This window comes from Thalassophryne amazonica, chromosome 6 (assembly GCF_902500255.1).
Source record: "Thalassophryne amazonica chromosome 6, fThaAma1.1, whole genome shotgun sequence".
In the NCBI taxonomy this organism is placed as follows: domain Eukaryota; kingdom Metazoa; phylum Chordata; class Actinopteri; order Batrachoidiformes; family Batrachoididae; genus Thalassophryne; species Thalassophryne amazonica.
In genome coordinates this window covers 68,036,197-68,060,320 of record NC_047108.1, presented here as the reverse complement: position 1 = coordinate 68,060,320, position 24,124 = coordinate 68,036,197, and the positions used below count along the sequence as shown (strand labels likewise).

Here is a 24,124-nt window from a genome sequence, read left to right as displayed (position 1 = left end):
AGTGACATCAAGGACAAGGATACCATTAACGTGGTTCCCATTGTTGAGGCTCCTACTGTTACTCTAACCCAGGGGTGGCCAAGTTCGGTCCTCGAGAGCCACATTCCTGACACTCTTTTGTCTCCCTGCTCCAACACACCTGAATCCAATGAAAGACTCGTTAGCAGACTTTTAATGAGCCTTTCATTGGATTCAGGTGTGTTGGAGCAGGGAGACAACTAAGAGTGTCAGGAATGTGGCTCTCGAGGACCGAACTTGGCAACCCCTGCTCTAACCTTTCCTGATGTTGACAGTTCCTTTGAGAGTACATCAGTAACCTCACTTCCTAATTCAGAGATCTCTGTCCATCCTGCTAGCAGTGCCTGCTCTTCTGGATCACAACACACAATGATTCTTTCATCACCTGAACATGTAACTCGACGTACACAGCGTTGACCCACTGAATTTCCAGTACCTAATTTTGCATATGACACAGAGCTTGTGCTGGCCTCAGGAAATGAAATTTTCAAGAACGATGGAATTAAGCTCAACTTTGCCACTATTATGTTGCTCCCTTATAGTGTAATTAAGTAAACATTATTACTCGACACACAGAGCACGGAGGACCACTTCCTGCTGGTTCATTCACTTCCTTTTGTTGTCCTGACTGGTAGCTATGGTTACATTCAGGGTTCCTATATGCCCTAATGGCAGTCTGCCCTCTGGTGGTAAGTATTAGTAGGATATCTCTAGGTTCATACATAACATACCTCCTCCCCACTAAAATTTGTTGTCAATAACAAAAACATTTCTTCTGAAGCAATTTAAGACATTATATCCCCTTTAAACTACACGAGACTATATAAAATACATAAACTATTTAAACTACCTGAGATTATTTCTTTCTTTACTTCTCAATAACATTAACAGAAAATAGGAGAGTTATGTTACGGCTTATAATCACTTCAAAGTTTCAAAACTCAACCATTGAACAACATTCTGCAAAGGCAAATATTCTTAAACATTCTTTAACTCTTTTTTTTTTTTTTTTGTTTTTTGTTTTTTTAACACGTTCACTGATCCCTGAAACGGAGTGGTGGACGTGTGATCCTCACAGGATATCGTCGTACAGTCCCTGTTGTCTCTGTACATTCTGTGTGTGCCATTTCTGTGGACTGTGGTGTCTTGGGTGCTTTGGGTAGTGTGTGTGGTGTCTTGGGTGTTTTGAGTGGTGCATGTGGTGTGTGTGGAACTGTATCAGTAGCCTCCTTCTGTTGAGGTATATTTGGGTCAAGTGTGGCACCAGGTGTGGTTGTCTGAGGTAGTGACAACGGAGAACTCACAGGAAGACTCACTGCAGTTTCTGGTGCGTCTGACTTGAGCCGAGTCAGCATCTGGTCCACATGACGCTTCCAGACCCCTTGTGTTCCCACATTTACCTTGTAGGACACTGGTCCGGTCTTCTCAATCATCACAGCTTGCGTCCACTTATCCTCCCCCCTCCTATAATCGTGGTCGAGCACTGGCTCACCACCTTCAAACTGTCTCTGTTTAGAGTGTAGCTGGCGTCGTTGCTGTTGAGCCTCTTGTGACTGGGGCACTGCTCCAGCCACATTTGGTTTCAAGAAATCCAATCGAGAATGCAACTTGCGTCCGATGAACAGCATTGCAGGGCTTTCCTTGGTTGTTGCATGAGGGGTGTTGCGGTATGTCAGGAGGAACGTATCCAGACGCTGTTGCACTGGTGTAGATCCTCTGGAAGATTTCAGAGCGTGCTTGAAGGTTTGCACAAATCGCTCTGCCAAGCCATTGGAGGCAGGGTGGTACGGTGCTGAGCGAATGTGTTTGACTCCATTGGCTTTCAGAAACATGCTGAATTCCTCAGAGCAGAACTGAGGGCCGTTGTCACTCACAAGACTGTGTGGAATGCCATAGCAACTAAAAAATCCCCTAAGCACTTGGATGGTCTTGCTGGATGTGGTGCTATCCATGATGTGTACCTCGGGCCATTTGGAGTGTGCGTCCACCACGACCAGGTACATGTGCCCTTCAAATGGACCGGCAAAGTCCACATGTATCCATTCCCAGGGACTGGATGGCCACATCCACGGGTGTAAGGGTACTAGGCCAGGGTCTTTCTGCACACGCTGACATGAGTGGCATGACCTTGCTTGGTGCTCGATCTGGGAGTCAATGTCTGGCCACCACACGTAGCTGCGAGCTAAGCTCTTCATCCTTACTACACCTGGGTGTGCAGAGTGTAGCTCTTTCAGCACCCGGGGGCATAGTTTGGGGGGCACAATCACTCTCAAACCCCACATGAGGCATCCGTGCTGCACAGTGAGATCATGGCGGCGCTGGAAAATGGCCAGTTGTGACCATTTCCATGACACAGGACAGGGTGGAGTCAGACATGGTGTGACGCTTGATGTCGGCGTTGCTGACTGGCAATGTGTCCAACTGTGACGTGTAGAACACCTCCACTGCACCTTGTTTCTCACTGGGGGCATGAGCAAGTGGTAACCTCGACAGTCCAGCGTTGGCATGTACGGCCCCTTTCCTGTACTCGATGGTGTAATTGTGAGCGGAGAGCAGGAGCGCCCAGCGTTGCATGAGAGCTGCAACCATGGATGGTGTGCTTTTCACTGGATGGTTGTAAGCAGGCGATGGTCAGTGAGTAGAGTGAAGGTATTGCCATACAGGTACTGGTGGAACTTGCGTAGTCCAAAGACTATCGCTAACGCCTCCCTCTCAATCTGAGCATAATTTTGTTCTGCTTTGCTGAGAGTTCTGGATGCACAGGCGATGGGTTTTTCATCGCCATCCGGCTTGACATGAGAGAGGACAGCTCCGACCCCATAGGGTGAAGCATCGCAAGCGAGGCGGAGAGGCAGTTCAGGGTTGTAGTGTGTGAGCACCTCTTGTGATACCAGGAGTGTCTTAGCTTTCTGGAACACTGATGCACAGGCTGACATCCACTGCCATTTCTTTTCTTTGTTCAGCAGTTCGTTCAGCAGCTTTAGCACAGTGGCCAGGTCAGGGATGAAGCGTCCATAATAGTTAAGCATTCCTAGGAAAGATCGAAGTTAACTTACATCGCCTGGTGCTGGTGCTTCCATGATGGCGCGTACCTTCTCCAGTGACTTGTGAAGCCCAGCAGCATCGATGATGTGGCCCAGGTATTCCACGGACTCCTGGAAGAAGAGACATTTCTTTTGCTTGAGGTGCAGGCTGTATTCCTCTAGCCTGCTGAGTACTGCATCCAGGGTTTTCAGATGTGTCTGCTTGTCAGGACCACTGACAAGTATGTCGTCCAGGTAGCAGTGAGTGTGTGGCAGCCCGAGGAGCACCTGGTCCATTGCCTTCTGGAACAAGGCGGGCGATGACGCTACCCCAAACGGTAAGCGGTTGAAGCAGAAAAGTCCTTTCTGTGTTGAGATGGTCAGCAGCTTCTTGGAGATCTCTTCTACTTCCATCTGTAGATACGCATTGGACAGATCCAGCTTACTGAAGCGTTGACCTCCAGTGAGAGAAGCGAACAAGTCCTCAATACGGGGGATTGGGTACTTCTTGATGTACAGAGCTAGGTTGAGGGTGACTTTGAAATCCCCACAGAGTCTCACGGTGCCATCCTTTTTGTTCACGGGCACCATGGGTGTAGCCCAGTCACTATGCACCACAGGTGAGATGACGCCAAGCTCAGTCAGGCGTTTCAGCTCGGCCTCCACTCGCGGTCGGAGAGCATATGGCACATTGCGTGGTGGGCAGAATTTGGGAGCACTGTTTGGTCAGAGTGAGCCTGGCTTTCACTCCCTTCATGGTGCCTAACTTATCGGAGAAAACAGCAGAGTGTCTCTTTAACACGGTCTCTAAGCTGTCTGTCTGTCTGTGCTCAATTGCATGTACAGTCTTTAACTCTCTCCAATTCAGTTTAATGGCTCTCAGCCACTCCCTGCCAAACAATGGTGGAGCATCCACCTTCACCACGTACAGTGGCAAGACAGCACGTTGCTTGTTCAATTCCACTTGCACTTTAATGACTCCTTCTGGTGCCAAAGCCTCTCCTGTGTATGTCTTGAGCATGATATCAGTGGGTTGCAGAGGGAATTTGTGCAGCTTTCGTTTGTACAGTTCCTAAGGAATCAATGACACTGCCGCCCCTGTATCCAATTCCATCTCCATTTTCTTTCCATTGACTTTTGGCATTACTGATATGTGTGAATATTTCCCTTTTTCTGACACTGCATACAGTCCCAAATCATTGTCACTGTCTGATTTCGTCGCTTCACTTTCACTTTCATTCGCCTCGACGTAACAGATTTTTTCTTCCTATCTTTCACGCTGTGTTTGTGTGCATGGGTTTTCTGTTCAGGCTTTCCCTCTTTGTGTTTATGCTCTCTTTCGTGACTGCTTTTTGATTTACTCCTGCACATTCGTTTCGTGTGGCCTTTCCTCCCGCACTGGTGACATTCGCGGTCTTTGTACCAGCAGTCATCACTATGATTTGCTTTCCCACAGCGGCGGCATTTTCGGCAGCTTGCGAAAACACTGCATTCACTTTCAGGGAATTGCTTAACTGCTGTACATCGCGTGCTGCTGTCTCTGCTGACACTGCATGTTCAACTGCTTTCTTGAACGTGAGATTCTCCTCAGTCAGAAGCCGTTTCTGCACAGCTTCGCATTTCAGTCCGCATACAAATCTGTCTCTCAGAGCATCCTCTAGGTAGGCCCCGAACTCGCAGTGTTCCGATAGCTTCTTGAGCACTGCTACATACTGCGCTACCGTTTCTCCTTTCCCCTGATTGCATTTGTGGAACCTGAACCTTTCGGCTATAACAAGTGGTTTCGGTGTGAAGTGATCTTTAAGTACAATCACCACCTGTTCGTAAGTCTTTGTACCAGGTGCCACGGGAGCTACTAAGCTACGAAGCAGTCCATACGTTTTAGGTCCCATCACACTGAACAGTATTGAAACTTTCTTAGCCTCATGAATGTCATTAGCCACCACATAATGCTCAAAACGTTCAATATATGTTGCCCATTGCTCCCCAGACTCATCGAAAACGTCCATATGTCCATATATTCCAGCCATCATACGTGTTCCTGGGATTACTTGCACTGTAGATGAACTTGAAGCACTCGATGCCCTTGAATCCGTTGACGTAGAACTAGCTGTCCTCGGGTCATCCGATGACGGCTGGCTCACAGTTGATTAGCACATTAGCTATCCAAAAACGCGGGTGTTCATTTCAGTCCAAAACTTGCTCCAAGCTGACTAACTTTCACAGCCAGTCGATGAAAAGTATTCCGAAACACACGACTCGTCGCCAATTTATATTATGTTGCTCCCTTATAGTGTAACTAAGTAAACATTATTACTCGACACACAGAGCACGGAGGACCACTTCCTGCTGGTTCATTCACTTCCTTTTATTGTCCTGACTGGTAGCTATGGTTACATTCAGGGTTCCTATATGCCTTAATGGCAGTCTGCCCTCTGATGGTAAGTATTAGTAGGACATCTCTAGGTTCATACATAACAGCCACAATCCTTACAGAAATCCTTGAGAAACTGGCTGAAAGCATCTTTCTGTATGTTGCCTACCCCACAAGTGCGCAGTTAGCCGATGTTGCTGAGGCACTAATTCAGAAACATCCTTGCCTTAAAGAACCAGGGTCATATAATGGATGCTACGCATGGCAACAAAGACTGAAATATAAAATGGCCAGCTATAGATCTAAATTGAGAGGGCTTGGATGTCCTGAGCTTGATGTGAACTCTCTCAAAAAGAAGCGAGCACATGAGAAAGCACCCGCAAAGAATATCAAAAAGCCAAAAAGGGCAGAGGTGAACTATTTACCTCCTCACCCACAAGGAGAAACGGAAGGAACTTTGGAAAATGTAAGATTGGAGCTCCTTGATGAAGTAAAGAAGAGGAGCAAGTGCCAGGTCATCAGTGAGAAAATGGCAAAGACATTCTCCATTCGCAGGCAGGAAGGTGTCAATCAAGCACCATCAATCAGTGACTTGAGAGACCGATGGCCTGGTCTTTTCGATGCAACTCAGGTAAATATTGTTTCATAAAATGGTTTACAGTATGTGCCATGTCAGTCAATTTTCTACATTAACAAATTGTCTATTTATTTGTGTTTTATACAGATAAACAAAGAATTCAGAAGGATCACCACTGTTGGCCTTGAGACAACATTCATGGCAAAACTGGACCAATATACCCCGAAAATAATGGCACTGGTGTCGTCAAGAGGAGGAGCTGCAAAAATGAAGATTCAGCACATAAAGAAAATGCTGCTAGAGGTATAAATTAATGTAACACAGTTCATTTAAAATACATCAAATCACTTGATTTTTTTTAGGAGGTGTTGATGGGATATTTAAGTAAATATATCATAAATTAAGTCCTTTGCTGATGGCTGTCCGTTCCCTGTATGACCGGAGTCTGGTTCGCATTGCCGGCAGTAAGTCGGACCTGTTCCCAGTGCAAGTTGGCCTCCGCCAGGGCTGCCCTTTGTCACCAGTTGTGTTTATTATTTTTATGGACAGAATTTCTAGTCACAGCCAGGGGTCGGAGGGAGTCCAGTTTGGCAGCCTCAGGATCTCATCTCTGCTGTTTGTGATGATGTGGTTCTGTTGGCTTCGTTGAACCAGGACCTTCAGTGTGCACTGGGGCAGTTTGCAGCCAAGTGTGGGGCGACCAGGATGAAAATCAGCACCTCCAAATCTGAGGCCATGGTTCTTGACTGGAAAAAGGTGGCTTGCCCTCTTCAGGTCGGTGGAGTGTCCTTGCCTCAAGTGGAGCAGTTGAAGTATCTTGGGGTCTTGTTCACGAGTGAGGGTCGGATGGAATGTGAGATTGATAGACGGATCGGTGAAGCGTCTGGGACCACAACGGTCCGATACAGCGACCGCATCACTGCAGACGCTGCACTGATTCGTCTGTCAATTGTCTCGGGCATCTTTTCCGGATGCCCCCTGGACGCCTTCCTGGGGAGGTGGTCCATGCACCTCCCTTCGGGGGGAGGCCCCGGGGAAGACCCAGGATGTGCTGGAGAGACTACATCTCTCGGCTGGCCTGGGAAGGCCTTGGTGTTCCCCCGGAAGGGCTGGAGGATGTGTGTGCGGATCGGGAAGTCTGGGCTACTCTGGTCAGACTGCTGCCCCCACGACCTGGCCCCGGATAAGCGGAAGAAAATGGATGGATGGATAATAAATTAATACATAACAGTTGTCTTTCATAGTTATTCATTCAACACTTCCAACACAAAAAAGTAAATACAATGATGAATAAATATAGTTTTTGGTTTGCACATTATTTCTTTTTAAAGATAGATTTATTTTTTTAATTTAATTTTCTTGTATTACAGGAACCGTCTGTAGAAAGGAGGAGAGAAGCTGCAATCCGTAGCTTAATTGTGTACCTGAGAGAACAGGAACAGGATCTCTTCAAAGAACAGTTGGTAGGTAAATCCAACACTTGAACTGATAACTTCAAGATTTAGCCTGGGCTGTATTTAGGGATGGCAAACAGTGCAACTGAATGATAGGAAAGAAAATCAGGATGATCAGTGATATATTCAGTAAGTTTCGTTATTGCCAGAAAGTGAAAGTAAGTTTGAACAAGCCTTTGTGAGCAGTGTTTGTCTCAAAAAGTATGCCATTAAAATGGTTTGTTATGCTTCTCAGTGACCATCCCCAAAGCCCAGGTTTAATCCTGAAGTTGAGACACACTGTACATTCTTGTTTTACATATGTCCAAAAATAAAAAAAAAACTGACATTGATTCTGACCTACTTATGCCAGGATGGTGATGAAGTCGTGAAGATTGCTGTGAGCAGAGGGTCATCTGAACCAGCCAATGCAACAGTGGTGATTGAGGGAGAAGAAGTCCTGGATGGCCTGACTGTCCCAAGAGCATGTGCCTTGCGCATGGGACTTATGTATGCACTCAACCTGTGCTACCCAAAAGAAATAAAAAGCACTTTTGAGGCATTTCAAAAGATATTCCTTGAGCTGGATGCTCTGAGAGCTAGTCCCAAGGTAATGTCTCTTAAAAGTAAACTGCTGTACTAAAAATTAGGCTGCATTCTATTTCTGTAAATGTTGGACTGTTATATTTGTGTTCGTTCTTGGTACAACATACAGCACCTGTATTGTTGCCAGTGGGTTACTGATTAACACACACAGCTAAAACAAATGCAGTTACATGCAACAGTCATTTCATTTAATGATAATTTTGAAAAATTTTAATTTTTTGTACTTTTGAGGAGTTATCAATATTTAGACCTCCACTGAAATACATATAGTGGGGCAAAAAAGTATTTAGTCAATCACCAATTGCGCAAGTTCTCCCACTTAAAAAGATGAGAGAGGCCTGTAATTTGCATCATAGGTTCTCCTCAACAATGAGAGACAAAACGAGAAAAAAAATCCAGAAAATCACATTGTCTGACTGAACAGAAAGTTATGGACCAAATACACAGGTTTTCACTCAAAATTTCACAATATATGGCCCCATTCATTCTTTCCTTTACACAGATCACTTGGGGACACCAAGTGAATGTCCCCCAGTACATGTCCAGGCCCATCTGAAGTTTGCTACAGAACATTTGGATGATCCATAAGAGGATTGGGAGAATGTCATATAGTCAGATGAAACCAAAATAGAACTTTTTGGTAAAAACAATTTGTTGTGTTTGGAGGGGAAAGAATGCTGGGTTGCATCCAAAGAACACCATACCTACTGTGAAACATCATGCTTTGGGGCTGTTTTTCTGCAAAGGGACCAGGACGACTGATCTATATAAAGGAAAGAATGAATTGGGCCATGTATCATGACGTTTTGAGTCCATAACTTTCTTATATGCACCAAATGCTTATTTCCACCATAATTTGCAAATAAATTCTTTAAAAATCAGACGTGATTTTCTGTATATTTTATTTTCCCCCTCATTGTGTATCTCATAGTTGAGGAGAACCTATGATGAAAATTACAGGCCTTTCTCATCTTTTTAAGTGGGACAACTTGCACAATTGGTGACTGAATAAATACTCTTTTGCCTCACTGTAGAAAAGACTAAACAGTATGTAACTACAATGCATTATAGTTTTACAACAAGCACAAACTACAATCTAGGAAGCATCAAAGCTGAATCAACACATCTCTGAAGCCATTTCAGCAAAAACTTACTACCAAAAGGATTAAAAAAACTGCAGCAATTTTAGCTGTGTTCTTTTTTTGGAATTTATGTGTTCAATATTCTTCACTGAGAACAAGTATTTTTTCCAAACACCAGCAACATTCTTTTATGCATTCCTTTTTGCATGACTGTTATTTTTACTTGTTCTTTAATATGCAGAGTGAGTCACTGAATTTAGTTCAGGAGAGCAGTCTTCCAAATCTCAATAATTTGAATTTGTGTGTGTGTTTCATAGCAAACAAGAGTTTGCTGTGCATTTATAGATCTTCCAAGTTTGTTTGATGGCAAACAGTTGGACAAGTTGGCTTTTTTTTTTTGATAACAAGTTTGACCATTAAACTGACTGAATTGTATTAATGTTCATAAAATCAATGGTACTGATATGAAATTGAGGGGAAAATTAATTGATATTTGTGATGATAAATGCTAAACAAATGAGCTAGAATAGCTTCAATTAAGTAAATTGACAACTAATTTACGATTAACCATTTCATTAAATTTAAACTGGTTCACCTTAATTTAACATTAACCATTTCATTAAATTTAAACTGGTTCACCTTAATTTAACATTAACCATTTCATTAAATTTAAACTGGTTCACCTTAATTTAACATTAACCATTTCATTAAATTTAAACTGGTTCACCTTAATTTAACATTAACCATTTTATTAAATTTAAACTGGTTCACCTTAATTTAACATTAACCATTTTATTAAATTTAAACTGGTTGTCCTTAAATAACTTTTTCTAATATTAAAATTCTTGATGGATTTACTGAAAGATTTTAGTTGGAATTTTGTAAAAAGATCAACGCAAATTATTACCTTAATTGAATTAAGCTGAACCATTATATTCTTTTTTAGAGTGCAGAATCATTACTCTGTAGCTATTAAAAATTCTACTACAGTGTGCTGTGGTGGAGGACCATTCTGGCTGGATTTGACGTGGCCAACTACTTTGATGTCACCCTCGAATGTGATCACAATATTTGGAATGCTGTAGGGATGCCGTCAGAATATGTAGCATGCAGTCAGAATGCTGTTAGAATACACTTCGACTGCCATTCGATTTTTTTTTCCACTCTGAATGCACCCTGAATGTTTTGAACATGAACTAAACATTCAGGTTGGCCGCATGAATGTGTCCAACTGTTTTGAATGCACTCAGAATGCTTTCAGAAGTTTTGGAATGCACCTGAAAATAAAAGTCTCCAGTCAAAATAACAACAATAATAATACGTTTGAATTAAAAGACTGCAGTCTGAAATTTAAGTTTGAAATAAAAAAAAAACCCAGTCTGAACATAAAAGCCTGCGGCCTGAGATTTAAAAACATTTGAAATAACAAAAAGTTTGGAAAAAAAGCCTCCAGTCTCAGAGCAAAAAAAAATGTATGAAATAAAAGGAGAATTTTTTTTAAGGGATTAAAGAAAGCCACAACATGAAAAAAAACAAAAAAACAAAAAAACAAAGCCCTGAGTTTGAAATCAAAGCTTCCAGGTTGCAAATAAGTTTGAAATAATAATAGTTTATCTTGAAGGTTAATACCTTTTAACAATGTCTTTTCCTGCATCAGTCACATTTCATGTCACACCTGTTCCTATATTTCGCTCAAGCTGTCATTATGACATCTAACGGCAAGTCTCAACTGGTCCTACCCTTTGACTGTGATTACTGACATAGGTGTGTGCTCTGAGTGGATTTTCTCGTTTGGGTAGTCTTCTAAAATTGCCGTACAGCCAACAAAGTTTTCTTGAGATCCATTTGCAATTGTGCAACAAAGGCTGTCTACGTCGATGTTCTGCCTACTGCTTATGACAAAGGGGTGGAACTAGGTTAAAACAGTGCCGAATGGAGTTTGGCGATGAAAAATTTAATAATTTGCTTAGTTTTTGTAACTTTATTGTTTAATTTGACTTCGTTGGAGCAGCTGAATGTTTTCACACCGTGCAGAAGCCGGTCTGTGAGTGCTGAGGCTGCTGCTGCTTCATGTACCATTGGAAATTACAGGACAAACTCAGCCTGCTTGCTTGGATTTTTTTTTAATCTGTGTGGGGGGTCAGCTTTAATGGGCTCAGGCACCTTACATAGGCCAGAATTAATCTTTTGTGTGGATATAATTAATTATTTTGCCACAAGCAACTGTTGAATTTGAAACAACAAAGAAGTTGTGTAATTTCCGACGGTACTTGAATGCAGCATCAACTGCAGCAGCATCTGCTGCGTGCGCGCGCTTATTATTTTGTATTAAATATAACAATATGAGTGTAGGAATGACAATCCAGTCCTTCTGTACATGTGGCAACAGGTAGATGAATCAAAATGATTATAGAAAGAGCTGTTCTGGAAGGCAGAATTCACATTGTGGATCAGTGATCAGCTGGTGGAATAGACGACTTTCCGATGACGTCACAGATATCCCACAATTCCACAGCCCACCATATTGTGTGGCTACTTCCTTTGTTTGCTACTTTGTTTGTGTGCATCGCCACGATAATGCTGTCGTCAAAGATGGATAAAAGTAGCGCGAAGGAAAAATCGAGATATCGTGACACATTGGATCCAATTAGCAAAACGAGGTATTTGTAGAAAATCGCTGAAACTGACAACAAGGACCCATACACGATTGCAAAAGAAGAATGGTCCTGGGACGAGGAAGCGCTCCCAGCTATCACCTTCCCAGATGTCGTCAACTATTTGGTCTACGATGTGAGTGCGTACACGATGGAGGAAATGAAAGCCTACAAATCACTTGATGCACATACATATTTTGCTTGCGGCTGGGTACAGGATACTCGTGTAACAATCATCATCAACAAGTCTGTCCTAATCGCCCGTGTCCGCCATTCACAGAGAACCACTGAACCTGTAGCAGTGGCATGGGTTATAGCTGAAAAAGATGGACTAATCCAAAGTGGACATTGCACATGTATGGCGGGTTTGGGTGAAGTATGTTCACATGTATCAGCTCTGTTGTTTGCTGTGGAAGCAAATGTGAGGATCCGTGATAAACCAACAGTTACCGGTGTTAAATCTTACTGGCTTCTGCCATCAGCTGTGAGAAGTGTTGGTTACAAGCCCATCCAGAACATAAATTTCACATCAGCAAAAACAATGAGAAGACAACTGGACACTGCGATTGATTCCGGACAAACGCCAGAACCAATGATGCAGAGGAAAATGCCTGCAGTAAATGAACCGACAGCAAATGAACTTGCAGAGTTTTACAAAGAGCTCAGATCAACTGGGAATAAACCTGTCCTTTTATCACTGATTCCAGGATTTGCCAAACAGTATCGTCCAGCAGCCCTAGATAAAAAGTACCCACAAGTTCTCTCAGAACTATATGATAACTCCTACGAAACTGCCAACAAAGAGACTGTCTTGAACCATTGTTATGAAGTGTTTCAAGGACTGAAAGTCACAGAAGAAGAAGCCAAGAACTGTGAACAAGACACTAGATCAAGTAAACAACAAACAGTGGTTTCGATTCCACACAGGGAGGATAACTGCCTCAAAAAGCAGCATGCAAGACATCACCTGACACACCATCAATGAGTCTAGTGAAAGACATTTGCTACCCATCATCAAAAAGATTTTCGAATGATGTGACAAGATGGGGATGCCAACATGAAAAACTTGGAAAGGAGCAGTACTTCAAAGAGATGTCTGCGCATCACGAAGGTTTTGGATTGAGAGACAGCGGCCTGATCATAAATCCAAAATTTCCCTTCCTTGGAGCATCTCCAGATGGCATTGGATCATGCCATTGCTGCGGAGAGGTCCTTTTGGAGGTTAAATGTCCATATTACCAGAAACATGAGGCAATTACAGACAAACTTGATTGCCTTGAAACAAAAGATGACCAGTTGCGCTTGAAAAGGACACACTCCTATTATTACCAGGTACAGTGTCAACTGCTGTTGTCCAACTGTGAATATTGTGATTTTGTAGTTTGGACAACAAGGGACTTCTACACAGAGAGAATTTCATTTGACCAAGAGTTTTGTACTAGTATGGTAGCCCAAGCTTCACTTTTGTTCCGCAGAGCAATTTTGCCTGAACTGGTTGCAAAATTGCTGTCGAGACCAAAGCGGCTGCTGACATTGATTGCGGCACAGACACCAAAAACCGCAACTCAGGTGGCATCCCGACAACCGCAAGTCAGGCTGGCATCCCGACAACCGCAACTCAGGCTGGCACCCTGAGGGCCCCGACACATTCAGTACTGACACCAGTAACAACAAACAACAATTCTCTGAACCCCAATGAAGATGATCTGCTAATATGTGTCTGTCAAACACTTTACAGAGAAACTGATGATGTCATCAGATGTGATGATGAAAACTGTCCATTCAGATGGTTTCATTTTAAATGTGCCAACATCAAGAAAGTGCCAAAGGGGAAATGGTTTTGCAAAGAATACAAACCAAACAATAAGAAGGCCAGCCGTAAGAAAAGAGGCAGTCTGAAAACTGAAACAAAATATTAGGAAATTTGTTTCAATGAGGAAAAAACAATTCTCTGATAACAATAATTACATTTCAAGTTAAGGTACATAAATTGAACATATATGATACTGAACAATATCCTTGTTTCCAATCGGTTTGCGGGATGGAAAACACTGCCAAAAAAAAAAAAAAAAAAAAAAACCACTATCGTCGCCTTCCAGGCGGCCTGATGAGCCTTACAGGGCGAAAGTGTGATTGCATGCAACAATGAAAACTGACCATAACTATGGCTTCATTTAGAATGTGCCAACATCAAGAAAGTGGCATAGGGGAAAGGGTTTTGCAAAGTATGCAATCTGAAAAAAAGTCAGCAGTAAGAGAAGTGGCAAACTGAAAATCCAGTAATAACTGGGTAATTTTTTTCAATGAGAAAAAAAATAATGCTCTGATAATTATAATCAGAGTTTCACCTAAGGTACATAACTTGCACGTATATGATATGGAATAATATCCTTGTTTCCAACCAGTTTTCAGCACTGAAAACACCCCGCCCCCACCCAAAAAAAACAAAACAAACAACAACAAAAACACTGTTCTCATCTTCCAGGCGGCCTGATGAGCTCTTACAGGGTGAAACAGTGTCATCGGATGCGACAAAGAATGCAATCCAAGAAATTACAAAGTCAGCAGTAAGAGAAGTGGCAAACTGAAAATCCAGTAATAACTGGGTAATTTTTTTCAATGAGAAAAAAAAATAATTCTCTGATAATTATAATCAGAGTTCCACGTAAGGTACATAACTTGCACGTATATGATATGGAATAATATCCTTGTTTCCAACCAGTTTTCAGCACTGAAAACACCCCGCCCCCACCCAAAAAAAACAAAACAAACAACAAAAACACTGTTCTCATCTTCCAGGCGGCCTGATGAGCTCTTACAGGGTGAAACAGTGTCATCAGATGCGACAAAGAATGCAATCCAAGAAATTACAAAGTCAGCAGTAAGAGAAGTGGCAAACTGAAAATCCAGTAATAAATGGGTAATTTTTCATCATTCCGTCCAAAAGTGTCCACTCCGAAATACAGGTTTAAGTCCGCAGTATGTTAACACTAAATATTTCTGCTAAGGCACAGTAATAAAAAATATCCACTCACTTCATTAATATACATATTATGCACTTGGAAAATTATTGCCTGTTAATTCTGAATAAGCCCACATGGAATGTCTAAAATATTTTGTCCACTGCAAAACCATTTATCTTTAAGTATCCTGTATCATTAATCTTTACTGATTTTGATTTATTTCTCTAATATATCAAGACACTTGTGACATTATATACTTTTGAACTATTTCTGACAGTCTTGACTTTAATTTTTTGCAGCCTATGGGTCAAAGCTGAACCGACAAGCACTGATATAATGACTGGTAGACTATATTGGCAAATTTGCTTTGTAAACTATCTAATAACATGATTTGAAAATAATATCCAGTGAATTAAGTGGTTTTTACCACTTTTAGTCATAGTTTGATAATATGCACGAGCATTTTGTTGTCCAAATTAGTCCACTACGAACCCCAACAAAAAATACACAAATTCCTGGAATACAGTACAAGAGTTATCACTTTGGGCCATGTATTAATATTCTCTTGAAACTATGGATTATAATAACATAATTTGTTGTTATTCATACAAAAGAATATCATTTAGCTCCATTATATGTCCCTTATGGATAGAAAAGGCACCAGAGGAGAATATTTCAGTAAGAATCAAATTTTTAGTGAAGATTTTAGCTTCTACATCAACATTAGTCATCCAGTAAATGACAAATAATCTAGGTAAGTTTTACTAATAAACTAGAACTTATTTTAACTAGGAAATATGGCTATTACTGACAGTGGTCATTTTCTTGTATTTTTAGCCTTTTGAACATGCATACTTTGAAAGACCAGTACTTGAGAGAAAATGAAGTTACAGCCAAAATTTATAGTTTCTGCAACCATAAAGGTCAGAGATATAAACTAATTACTAAAAACAGCAAATTGAAGACATCAATTTTTGACCTCTTTGGGACTGAATGCTGATATTATGAAAATGCCCTTATCTTGGCCATGAAATCTTACGTGTGTGACTGTCCACTTTTTAGAATTGTCCCAGTGAGACTATTTAAACAATTGGTCAATCATAATATGATGCGTTGAAAATGTAAATGTATACATATACATGTAAGTAATGTAGCATGTCATTTACCCACCTTTGCTGCAGCTTTTAAGTACTGGACATGTAGACATGTCATGAAAAAAGTCCCATAATTACTTGGTTAGTCCATAGAAAGTTTGCATTCTTAGATTCTCAGTATGACCCACCCATTATAATTTTTTTTTTCCTGTCCAAAGTTCTTTTATCTTATTAATATTGTCCACACAAAATTTTGTTAAATGACAGTCTATGAATTGAAGCAAAGGCAAAAACCATTTACTCAGTATCCATTTCCTGTAATCTTACAGATCTAGGAATTAACTTTCTGTGGACATTTCTTTGCAGTTATATGGAAAGATTTCCAGGAAAGAAAACAGTTGAATATAGTGCATTGTACATTTTATTCAGATACGTAATTGTCTAGTAGTCTTCACACAATGGAGCAGCAAAAATGATGACAATAATAATCAGAGTTCCAGATAAGGTACATAAATTGAATTTAAATGATATTTATCAGTATCCTTGTTTCCAACCGGTTTCCAGGACTGAAAACACTGAAGAGAAAAAGCCACTGTAGTCATCTTCCAGGCTGCCTGATGAGCTCTGACAGGGCGAAACGGTGTCACAGTGTGTCTTCGGGTATTAAAACTCTAAATAACACATTCAGGTTTTACAAATAACTGAAGAGAACATCACTGGTACTGATAAGCACAATAATTAACATGTTCAGTCAAAAGGAACAACCGACTCACACAAATTCGATAATGCACAGCACACCGTCACTATTTTGTCTATGGTAAGAGCTACGTCACTTCTGTTGTGAAGATACACGATTGGGATTGTGCTTTGGAGAATGGTATATTTGTTGCATACATGTCCGATAACTCTTTCTACGTGAATCCTGGTGTGGGCAATTTTCCGTGATCTTTCGAGTTCCAAGGGGGACAGCTGACTCTTTCCTCTAGTGAAATCAGGGATTTTCACTTCGGCACAATGTAATCCTACACTGTCTTGGATGTCAAAACCCCGATCTGCAAGAACAATGTCTCCTGGCAAAAGTTGTCAAGAAGACCACAGTGTTCTGTCAGGTGCTTGACTGATGTTCTGCCGCCCCATCCCTTTGATAAAAATGATACAGCACCTTGAGGCGTTATTCCAATTAGAAATTTTACTGTGTTGTGGTGCTTACAGTTCGACCAAGTTTCAGCCCTGGCAAGTAAATTAGAAGGTCTTTCAATAAAAATCTCGAAGCAATCAATGATGATCGACACTTTTAATCCAAAATACTTTCTGAACTCCACTGGCATGGACATCCTTAACTCTTACCTCTCTGGCCATAAAATGAGGCCTTTCAGTTTAACATATAGCACATGAATCACATCCAGGAACACTTTGGATGCCCAGCCCTCTCTGGCCATAAAATGAGGCCTTTCAGTTTAACATATAGCACATGAATCACATCCAGGAACACTTTGGATGCCCAGCTTTCTGATACTGAAAATCTGTATGCCAGGTCTTGAAGGCCGAGATTTAGACGTAATTTCATGACCACGAGCATCAATTTTTCTTAACGGGCTCGTTAACCTGTGTGGAATGCTGTCCTGTATGAGTCTAAACACTGCCATCAAAGTTACAAAATTTAGCCCAGTTAAATATCTGACTCTGTCAGGATCATCTTTTAGTGTCAATGGAGATAATCTGGTTTGCTTTAACTTGTCCTTTAGCTCCATATTCTCAATGGTTATCCTTTGTAATTCTGTCCGCATCATTTCTACTAGATGAGCATCACTAACAGCACTATCACTCTCTGCACATTCAGCACCACGGTCATCACTACCTGATTCTACTTGTATGTCTTCCGATACACTTGGTTCGATATTTGTGCCCGAGTATTTTTGGAGATCGAGAAGGGCCTCTGCTGCCTTCAATTGTTTCAATTTTTCATGCCTTCCCTTTGCTCGTTGATACCACTTCTTGGAAGACTGTGGATCAGGTGTGTTGCTGTTCAGCACTTCCGGGCCCATTTTGAGGGATGGGACCCAGTCTGGGTTGGTGTTGTCATAGAGCTCTGCTTTCTTTCCTGCAGATATAAACAAAGCATAGTTACAGCAAGTCAAAATATCAATTAATAAAACCCTGTGTAGTTAGCTAGGTCCTGAAAGTGTATGGCCTCTTTTCCCTCAGGCTTTTTATGGGTGCAGGTTTACACACACTGAGAACTTAACTGTCTGTACAGGTTGCTACATCAATGACCATTTAATAAAAAACCTGTCAAAACATTGGGGCTTTACTGTTTATACTTCATTTAAAACTTAAAAATCAGTGAAATGTTGTGTTTCTAACAACCAGTTCATGCACCGACACTGTAAGTGTAACACCCCCACCCCCACCTTTACTCGCTCTCCGCCCGGCCCATTTGTACCATTTTTGTTTCAAATGTTATTAAACATACTTCATGTTACTTGCCTGTGATGAAATGGTCGCTACAGACTTTATAATGACGTTTTTGGGGATCGGGATTGAAGCCCTCTCGGTTGATCCTTGCCAGCCATTGATTCCGCCGCTCGGTTGACAAGCGTTCAGTTTCAGCTCCTTGGTTCTTTATTACCTTTGGAATGTCAAAAAACTGTCGCTTATTATCTCCAGGAACAGCACGATTCGTACAGCCCCACACAACGCATGTGTGCACCATTGCTCGCGGCGAAAAAAAAAAAAACGCAAAAAAAAACAAAACATCTGTGGTTGACGAACTACTGAATCAGTGTCCGGTAACATTTGAAAGCCACACAAGATGGCGCATGCGCACAGGCTCATGGGAAATACGCCGGAGCGGAAAGTCATCTATTACCGCACATGTGAGTCAATGCGCGCGTTCACACGTACTGATTAATTTACTGCTCTGATATATTCAATCATCTTTACACTTATATTTATTCTCCCTGTTGAGAGGTTTCTGCTATAAATCAATATATATGGCTTAGTAACGTGATACAGTGATACAGCAGTAACCACAGCACACTTTTTTTAAATTGGAGCAAGATGGAGCGCGCAGCGTGTCGTCAGACAGTGAGGGTTCTGATGATGATGGAGATGATCCCTTTTTTGTTCTGGACGAGGAACCAGAGCAGATGGTCCACTGACATGCGCACAGATCTCCACAGCTTCTGATTGTAGTTTCTCCAGGACTCAGGCGATATGAGCTCCATCCCAGCGCCGAGTCCTGGAACTCAGTGATGCAGACACACTGCTCCAGCTGTGGCTCCACGCACATTTCATTTAAAACGTCAAGATCATTAGCTTAGGTTTTGTTAAGTTCCTCTTTCGTGCCTTTTGCGCTCTTGCTTTGCAGACTGTTCGGTGATAAAGCTCTTTCGTCCACCTTTTCTCAATGAATTGTGACTTTTTTTTTCTTTTTCACTTCATTCAGGAATCGTTGTGTGCCCTGTGGCCATAAGGGCCCCTTCATACATAGTATGAATTTGGTCAATGTGCGCATGAAGCAGGAATCATATGCAAAACATGTAAATTCGTAGCTGCCTCAAACGCCTTATACACCTGGTGCTACAACTATTTGCGCACACCAGTGACTGAAAGGCAGAGTGTGCACTGTGCAAGCCATACACGAACATCTAACACCGCTCATGCAGCACTTAGAAAATGTGTGGCCATTCACACTCTCATCATGAAAACAGTCAGCAGACAATCACTGTCGAGCTGGATGTGTCACGAGTGTGGCTTTGCAAAACAGCAACACATGAGGTGCCAGTGAGTCGGCTCCCCCCCGCATACACGTGCTGTGTGTGTGTGTGTGTGAGTCACGTGTGTAGCGCTCCCCCTACTCTCCCCCATCCGGAAACGTGGTGCCAGCGGGGAGCGTACTTGCTTGCTGCTGATATATGGATGTACAGATGGTGTGTGCACTGAACTGACGGGGGGGGGGGGGGGGGGGGGGTGCGCCCACAGCAGCTGCTGTTGGATCTCTGGACATCACGGCTGTGAAACATATACCGTGTTTGGATGGACACGAACTTTCAACTCTCCACTGTGACGCACATATATAAAAATATATCGCTGTTGCGACGGGCTGCGGCGAGCACGCGCACATTGACAGGCTGCTCCAGGTGACAATGGACCGTCAGATCATAACACACAGCAGGTGATCTGACTGTCATGTCACCCACATGAGCTCTGTTCCTCATGGACACATGCACGGGGCCGGCTGGACACACTGGACCAGTAGATGTGGACATCATAACAGCGCACTGCTTCATTAATGTCATTTCATGAATGTACATCTGTGACCATGGGTCGTCTACAGAGGAACAGACGGTTCATACTTGATAACACGGTTTTTATGGTGTGTGGTTTTATTTTTTTTAAATATGCCCATCTCATTGTTGATTTCAACAATTTTCAACATTGTTGATTTCACTGTTTACAGGCCAGCAACAGTGCAGTGGTAAAGTTTTGGGCTGGCAATCAGTGAAGTGTAGGCTCGAATTCCGTGGGTAGCATGTATTTTTTTTTACATTTATTTAGTCCAAAGCAGCGGCACGATGTGGTTCCACAGGTACCAGCTGGTTTTTATTTTTTATTTATTCCACAGCAGTGGCACGATGTGGTTACACATGCTCCAGTTGCTCACACATGCACGAAGCGTTTGCAGTAGGATCGTACACGCATGCCCGTCGGCGCGATGTTTTTGTGGTTCACTAATTCGAACCGTTTCGCGTTGTTTCGCCATAATTCGACCAAATTCGCACTATGTGTGAAGGGGCCCTAACAGTGAACCAGAAAACCCGTCTGTGCAAGAGATCATAGCAACAGAGAGATATGTTTCATGGACATGCAAGGGGAATGAATCCACAGGAGCTCTGGCAGACCTCCTTGAAGATACTGTAAATGCAGCAGATGACACCACTGGTGCCACAATCTGTGGTCACAAAGCTTTTAATGACGATGGTAAAATGCCATATATCAGCAGTGGAAGTATAGATGTAGCCATCAGTTTAAAATTAATCATCTTAACTGGTTCTTGAACAAACCGGGACAGCCACCAAATTAACTCCTCTTGATCATTATCTTACTCGGCCTGAGAACAATCAGTTCTCTTTTTACCAGTTAGTTTGCTCATCAGGGTATGTTCCTGTCATATATGGTGCTGGAATGTATACTTCGTGGCCATTCACCAAAGAACATTCTGGAACTACATTGCTTCTTCACTGGCGAAACTGGCATTCTGTATCAGATGTAAAAGGTGACACAACATGGACAGAACATCTGACACTTTTTCTAGAGATGAACAAGTGCCCAAACGTTAAAGTTGAAGTCAAGCGAAGTGACGTTCTGAGGCTGGCAACGCTTGCTCATTAAATGAAACAGAAGCACAACATCTACAAAGTGTTGATATCTTTGAATCGATGATTAACCTCATTCATCAAGAAGTAATACAAGCTATGGAGGAGTAAATGTTTTGTTTTAAGGTGAATTGATGTAGCTCTGAACAAAAATCAAGGACCGATTTACTGTTAAATCAGTATTTGATACCTGTACAATATCTATACAGAAATAATACACCCATTCAATTTTGAACTATGTGTATCACATACAATTAACACGATATATTCACATCAACCTAATGGCCCAGTCACACAGCACAGGACGATTCCTGAACAAAGGGAAAAAGGAAAAAAATCTCAATTTGTTGAGAAAAGGTGGACGAAAGAACTTTTATAACCAGTCTGCAAAGCAAGAGAGCAAAAGGGACGAAAGAGGAACTTAACAAAACTGAAGCTCACGATCTCGACGCTTTAACGAAACGTGCCTGGAGCCACAGCTGGAGCAGTGTGTGTCTGCATCTCTGCGTTCCAGGACTCGGCGCTGGGACGGAGCTCATAGCACCTGAGTCCTGGAGAAACTACAAACAGAAGCTATGGAGATCTGTGTGCACATCAGTGGACCGCCTGCTCTGGTTCCTCGTCCAGAACAAAAAAGGGATCATCTCCATCATCATCAGAATCCTCGCTGTCTGTCGACACGCCGCGCGCTCCATCTTGCTCCAATTAAAAAAAATTTAAAAAGTGTGCCATGGTCACTGCTGTATCACAGTATTATGTTCTAAGCCATATATATTGATTTATAACAGAAAACTGTCAAACGGGAGAATAAATATAAGTGTAAAAATGATTGAATATATCAGAGCAGTAAATTAATCAGTGAGTGTAAACGCGCGCATTGACTCACATGTGCGGTAATTCCACCAGCTGATCACTGATCCACAATGTGAATTCTTCCTTCCAGAACAGCTCTTTATATAATCATTTTGATTCATCTACCTGTTGCCACATGTACAAAAGGGCTGGACTGTCATTCCTACACTCATATTGTTATATTTAATACAAAATAATAAGCGCACACAGCAGCTGCTGCTGCCGCTAATGCTGCATTCAATGTACCGTCGGAAATTACACAACTTCTTTGTTGTTTCAAATTCAACCGTTGCTTGTGGCAAAATAATTAATTATATTGACACAAAAGATTAATTCTGGCCTATATAAAGTGCCTGAGCCCATTGAAGCTGACCCCCCACACAGATAAAAAAAAAAAATCCAAGCAAGCAGGCTGTTTAACCTGTAATTTCTGACGGTACATGAACGCAGTAGTAGCCTCAGCGCTCACAGACCGGCTTCTGCACTGTGTGAAAACATTCAGCTGCTCCAATGAAGTCAAATTAAACAATAACGTTACAAAAACTAAGCAAACGATTAAAAAAGGTCAAGAACGACAGCAAAACGAAACACAGATGAATTGAGGTTTTCATTGCCCTTCGTTCAAATTTTTCAACAGTTTAAAAATCCTGACGAAGTGCCAGCTGCATGAACGAAGCTGCACAAAGGTTAAATGATGCCAACGAAGGCCAGATTTCTTGTTTCATCAGGGCTTCGTTGCCCTTCGTTAAGTGTCATGTGACTGGGCCATTAGATTAAATTTGGCCAGACTTCAAGATCAGATTGTTTCTCAGAAATTTACATGCAATTTGGCAGGAGGTCTTGCAGACATGGACACAACTGGTGTGGAGGTCTTCTGCAACCAGACCCTTACGAGGTGCTGAGAACTGTATTGGAGCCAGTGGTTTCCATAGGAGGAGGCGTTTGATATCTGAAGACAGTATAAATATCATTCAGAGGAGTCATAGTGCACAGCTTGATGGAAATCTTCGGATGTACAGGGATCTGAAAAAGGAGACTGTAATGGCCCTGAGAATTGACAAGGAGGCAGTTGTTAGAGTAATGTTAGACAGCGGGCCATGGGAGTGTTATGGCCTCATTTAAAAAGTTGCGTAGTCTCCTCACTGAAAAAAATTTGGAGTAATATTTACTTTAAAAAACCTAGGAAAGTTTTTCACTCAGAAATTCCAAGTAAATTTTACAAGGGGAATTCTTAAGTAAATTTTACTTGCATATATTAGGTTTTCTAAACGAATAACTCAACATTTACAATTATCAGTTGAATATTTTCATTGAATTTTACTCGTGTTTATTCATAAAAAGTAAAACTTTTCAGCTGTTCCCCTTGTTCATCAGTGTTGTGTTCTGGGTCCTACACTGTTCAATGCTTGCATGAACTGGATGTTTGGTAGGGTTGTGGAATCCAATTCATTTCATTTATATAGCGCCAAATTGCAACAAAGTTGCCTCAAGACAATTAAAAAACGTCAAGAATGACAGCAAAACGAAACACAGACGAATTGAGGTTTTCGCTGCCCTTCGTTCAAATTTGTCAACAGTTTAAAAATCCTGACGAAGTTCCAGCTGCAGGAACGAAGCTGAACGAAGGTTAAACGATGCCAACGAAAGTCCAGGTTTCTTCTTTCGTCAGGGCTTCGTCACCCTTCATTAAGTGCCATGTGACTGGGCCTTAAGTCGATGCTTGGCCCAAGGCTTTGCCTTGATTATATTATAATTGTAAATACGTTAAAAAATACATGGATGACACAATAAAGTGAAAACACTTATTTCCATTGTGGTCCATTTAAAATCAAATGACAAAATAGAAGTAATAATAAAATATAATAATAATAATAATGATAATAATAGTGTGTATATGATAACAAGAACCTAAATTTAATATATTAACATTAAAAAAAATACATAAGGGTTGAGCTCTTAGGTTCTAAAACAGTAAAAACAGTTTTTAGAAGAAGAACTCATGTTGAGATCTGCCTTGGTCCTTTGCCCTGTTACTTAAACCCCGGCTTTGAGCTCAGTCTTGGCCAGAGT

At 41.7% G+C, this 24,124-nt stretch overlaps 3 protein-coding genes across 3 annotated transcripts in view; 1 reads left to right on the top strand and 2 right to left on the bottom strand.

The window, feature by feature from the left end:
* Positions 1-24,124, bottom strand: part of b4galnt1a (beta-1,4-N-acetyl-galactosaminyl transferase 1a) — a 130,316-nt gene that overhangs the window by 90,127 nt on the left and 16,065 nt on the right. The window lies entirely within an intron of this gene.
* LOC117511463 (uncharacterized protein K02A2.6-like) lies at positions 1,053-3,767 on the bottom strand (the record flags this gene model as incomplete). The annotated part of the gene is made up of 3 exons (XM_034171487.1): positions 1,053-2,544; positions 2,626-2,927; positions 3,075-3,767. Coding segments are annotated over 3 exons (2,487 nt in total), but the record flags the coding sequence as incomplete, so codon positions are not given.
* LOC117512363 lies at positions 5,536-8,437 on the top strand. Its single transcript, XM_034172399.1, has 4 exons — positions 5,536-6,046; positions 6,140-6,295; positions 7,363-7,455; positions 7,799-8,437. The coding sequence occupies exons 1-4, from the start codon at positions 5,702-5,704 to the stop codon at positions 8,066-8,068; spliced, it is 864 nt and encodes a 287-aa protein (XP_034028290.1). The 5' UTR covers positions 5,536-5,701; the 3' UTR covers positions 8,069-8,437.

Coding starts and splice junctions, on each gene's coding strand:
- LOC117512363 (XM_034172399.1), top strand. CDS start 5,702: ATGGCCAGCTATAGATCTAAATTGAGAGGGCTTGGATGTCCTGAGCTT. Junction 6,047..6,139: donor GTCTTTTCGATGCAACTCAG/GTAAATATTGTT, acceptor TGTTTTATACAG/ATAAACAAAGAATTCAGAAG. Junction 6,296..7,362: donor TAAAGAAAATGCTGCTAGAG/GTATAAATTAAT, acceptor CTTGTATTACAG/GAACCGTCTGTAGAAAGGAG.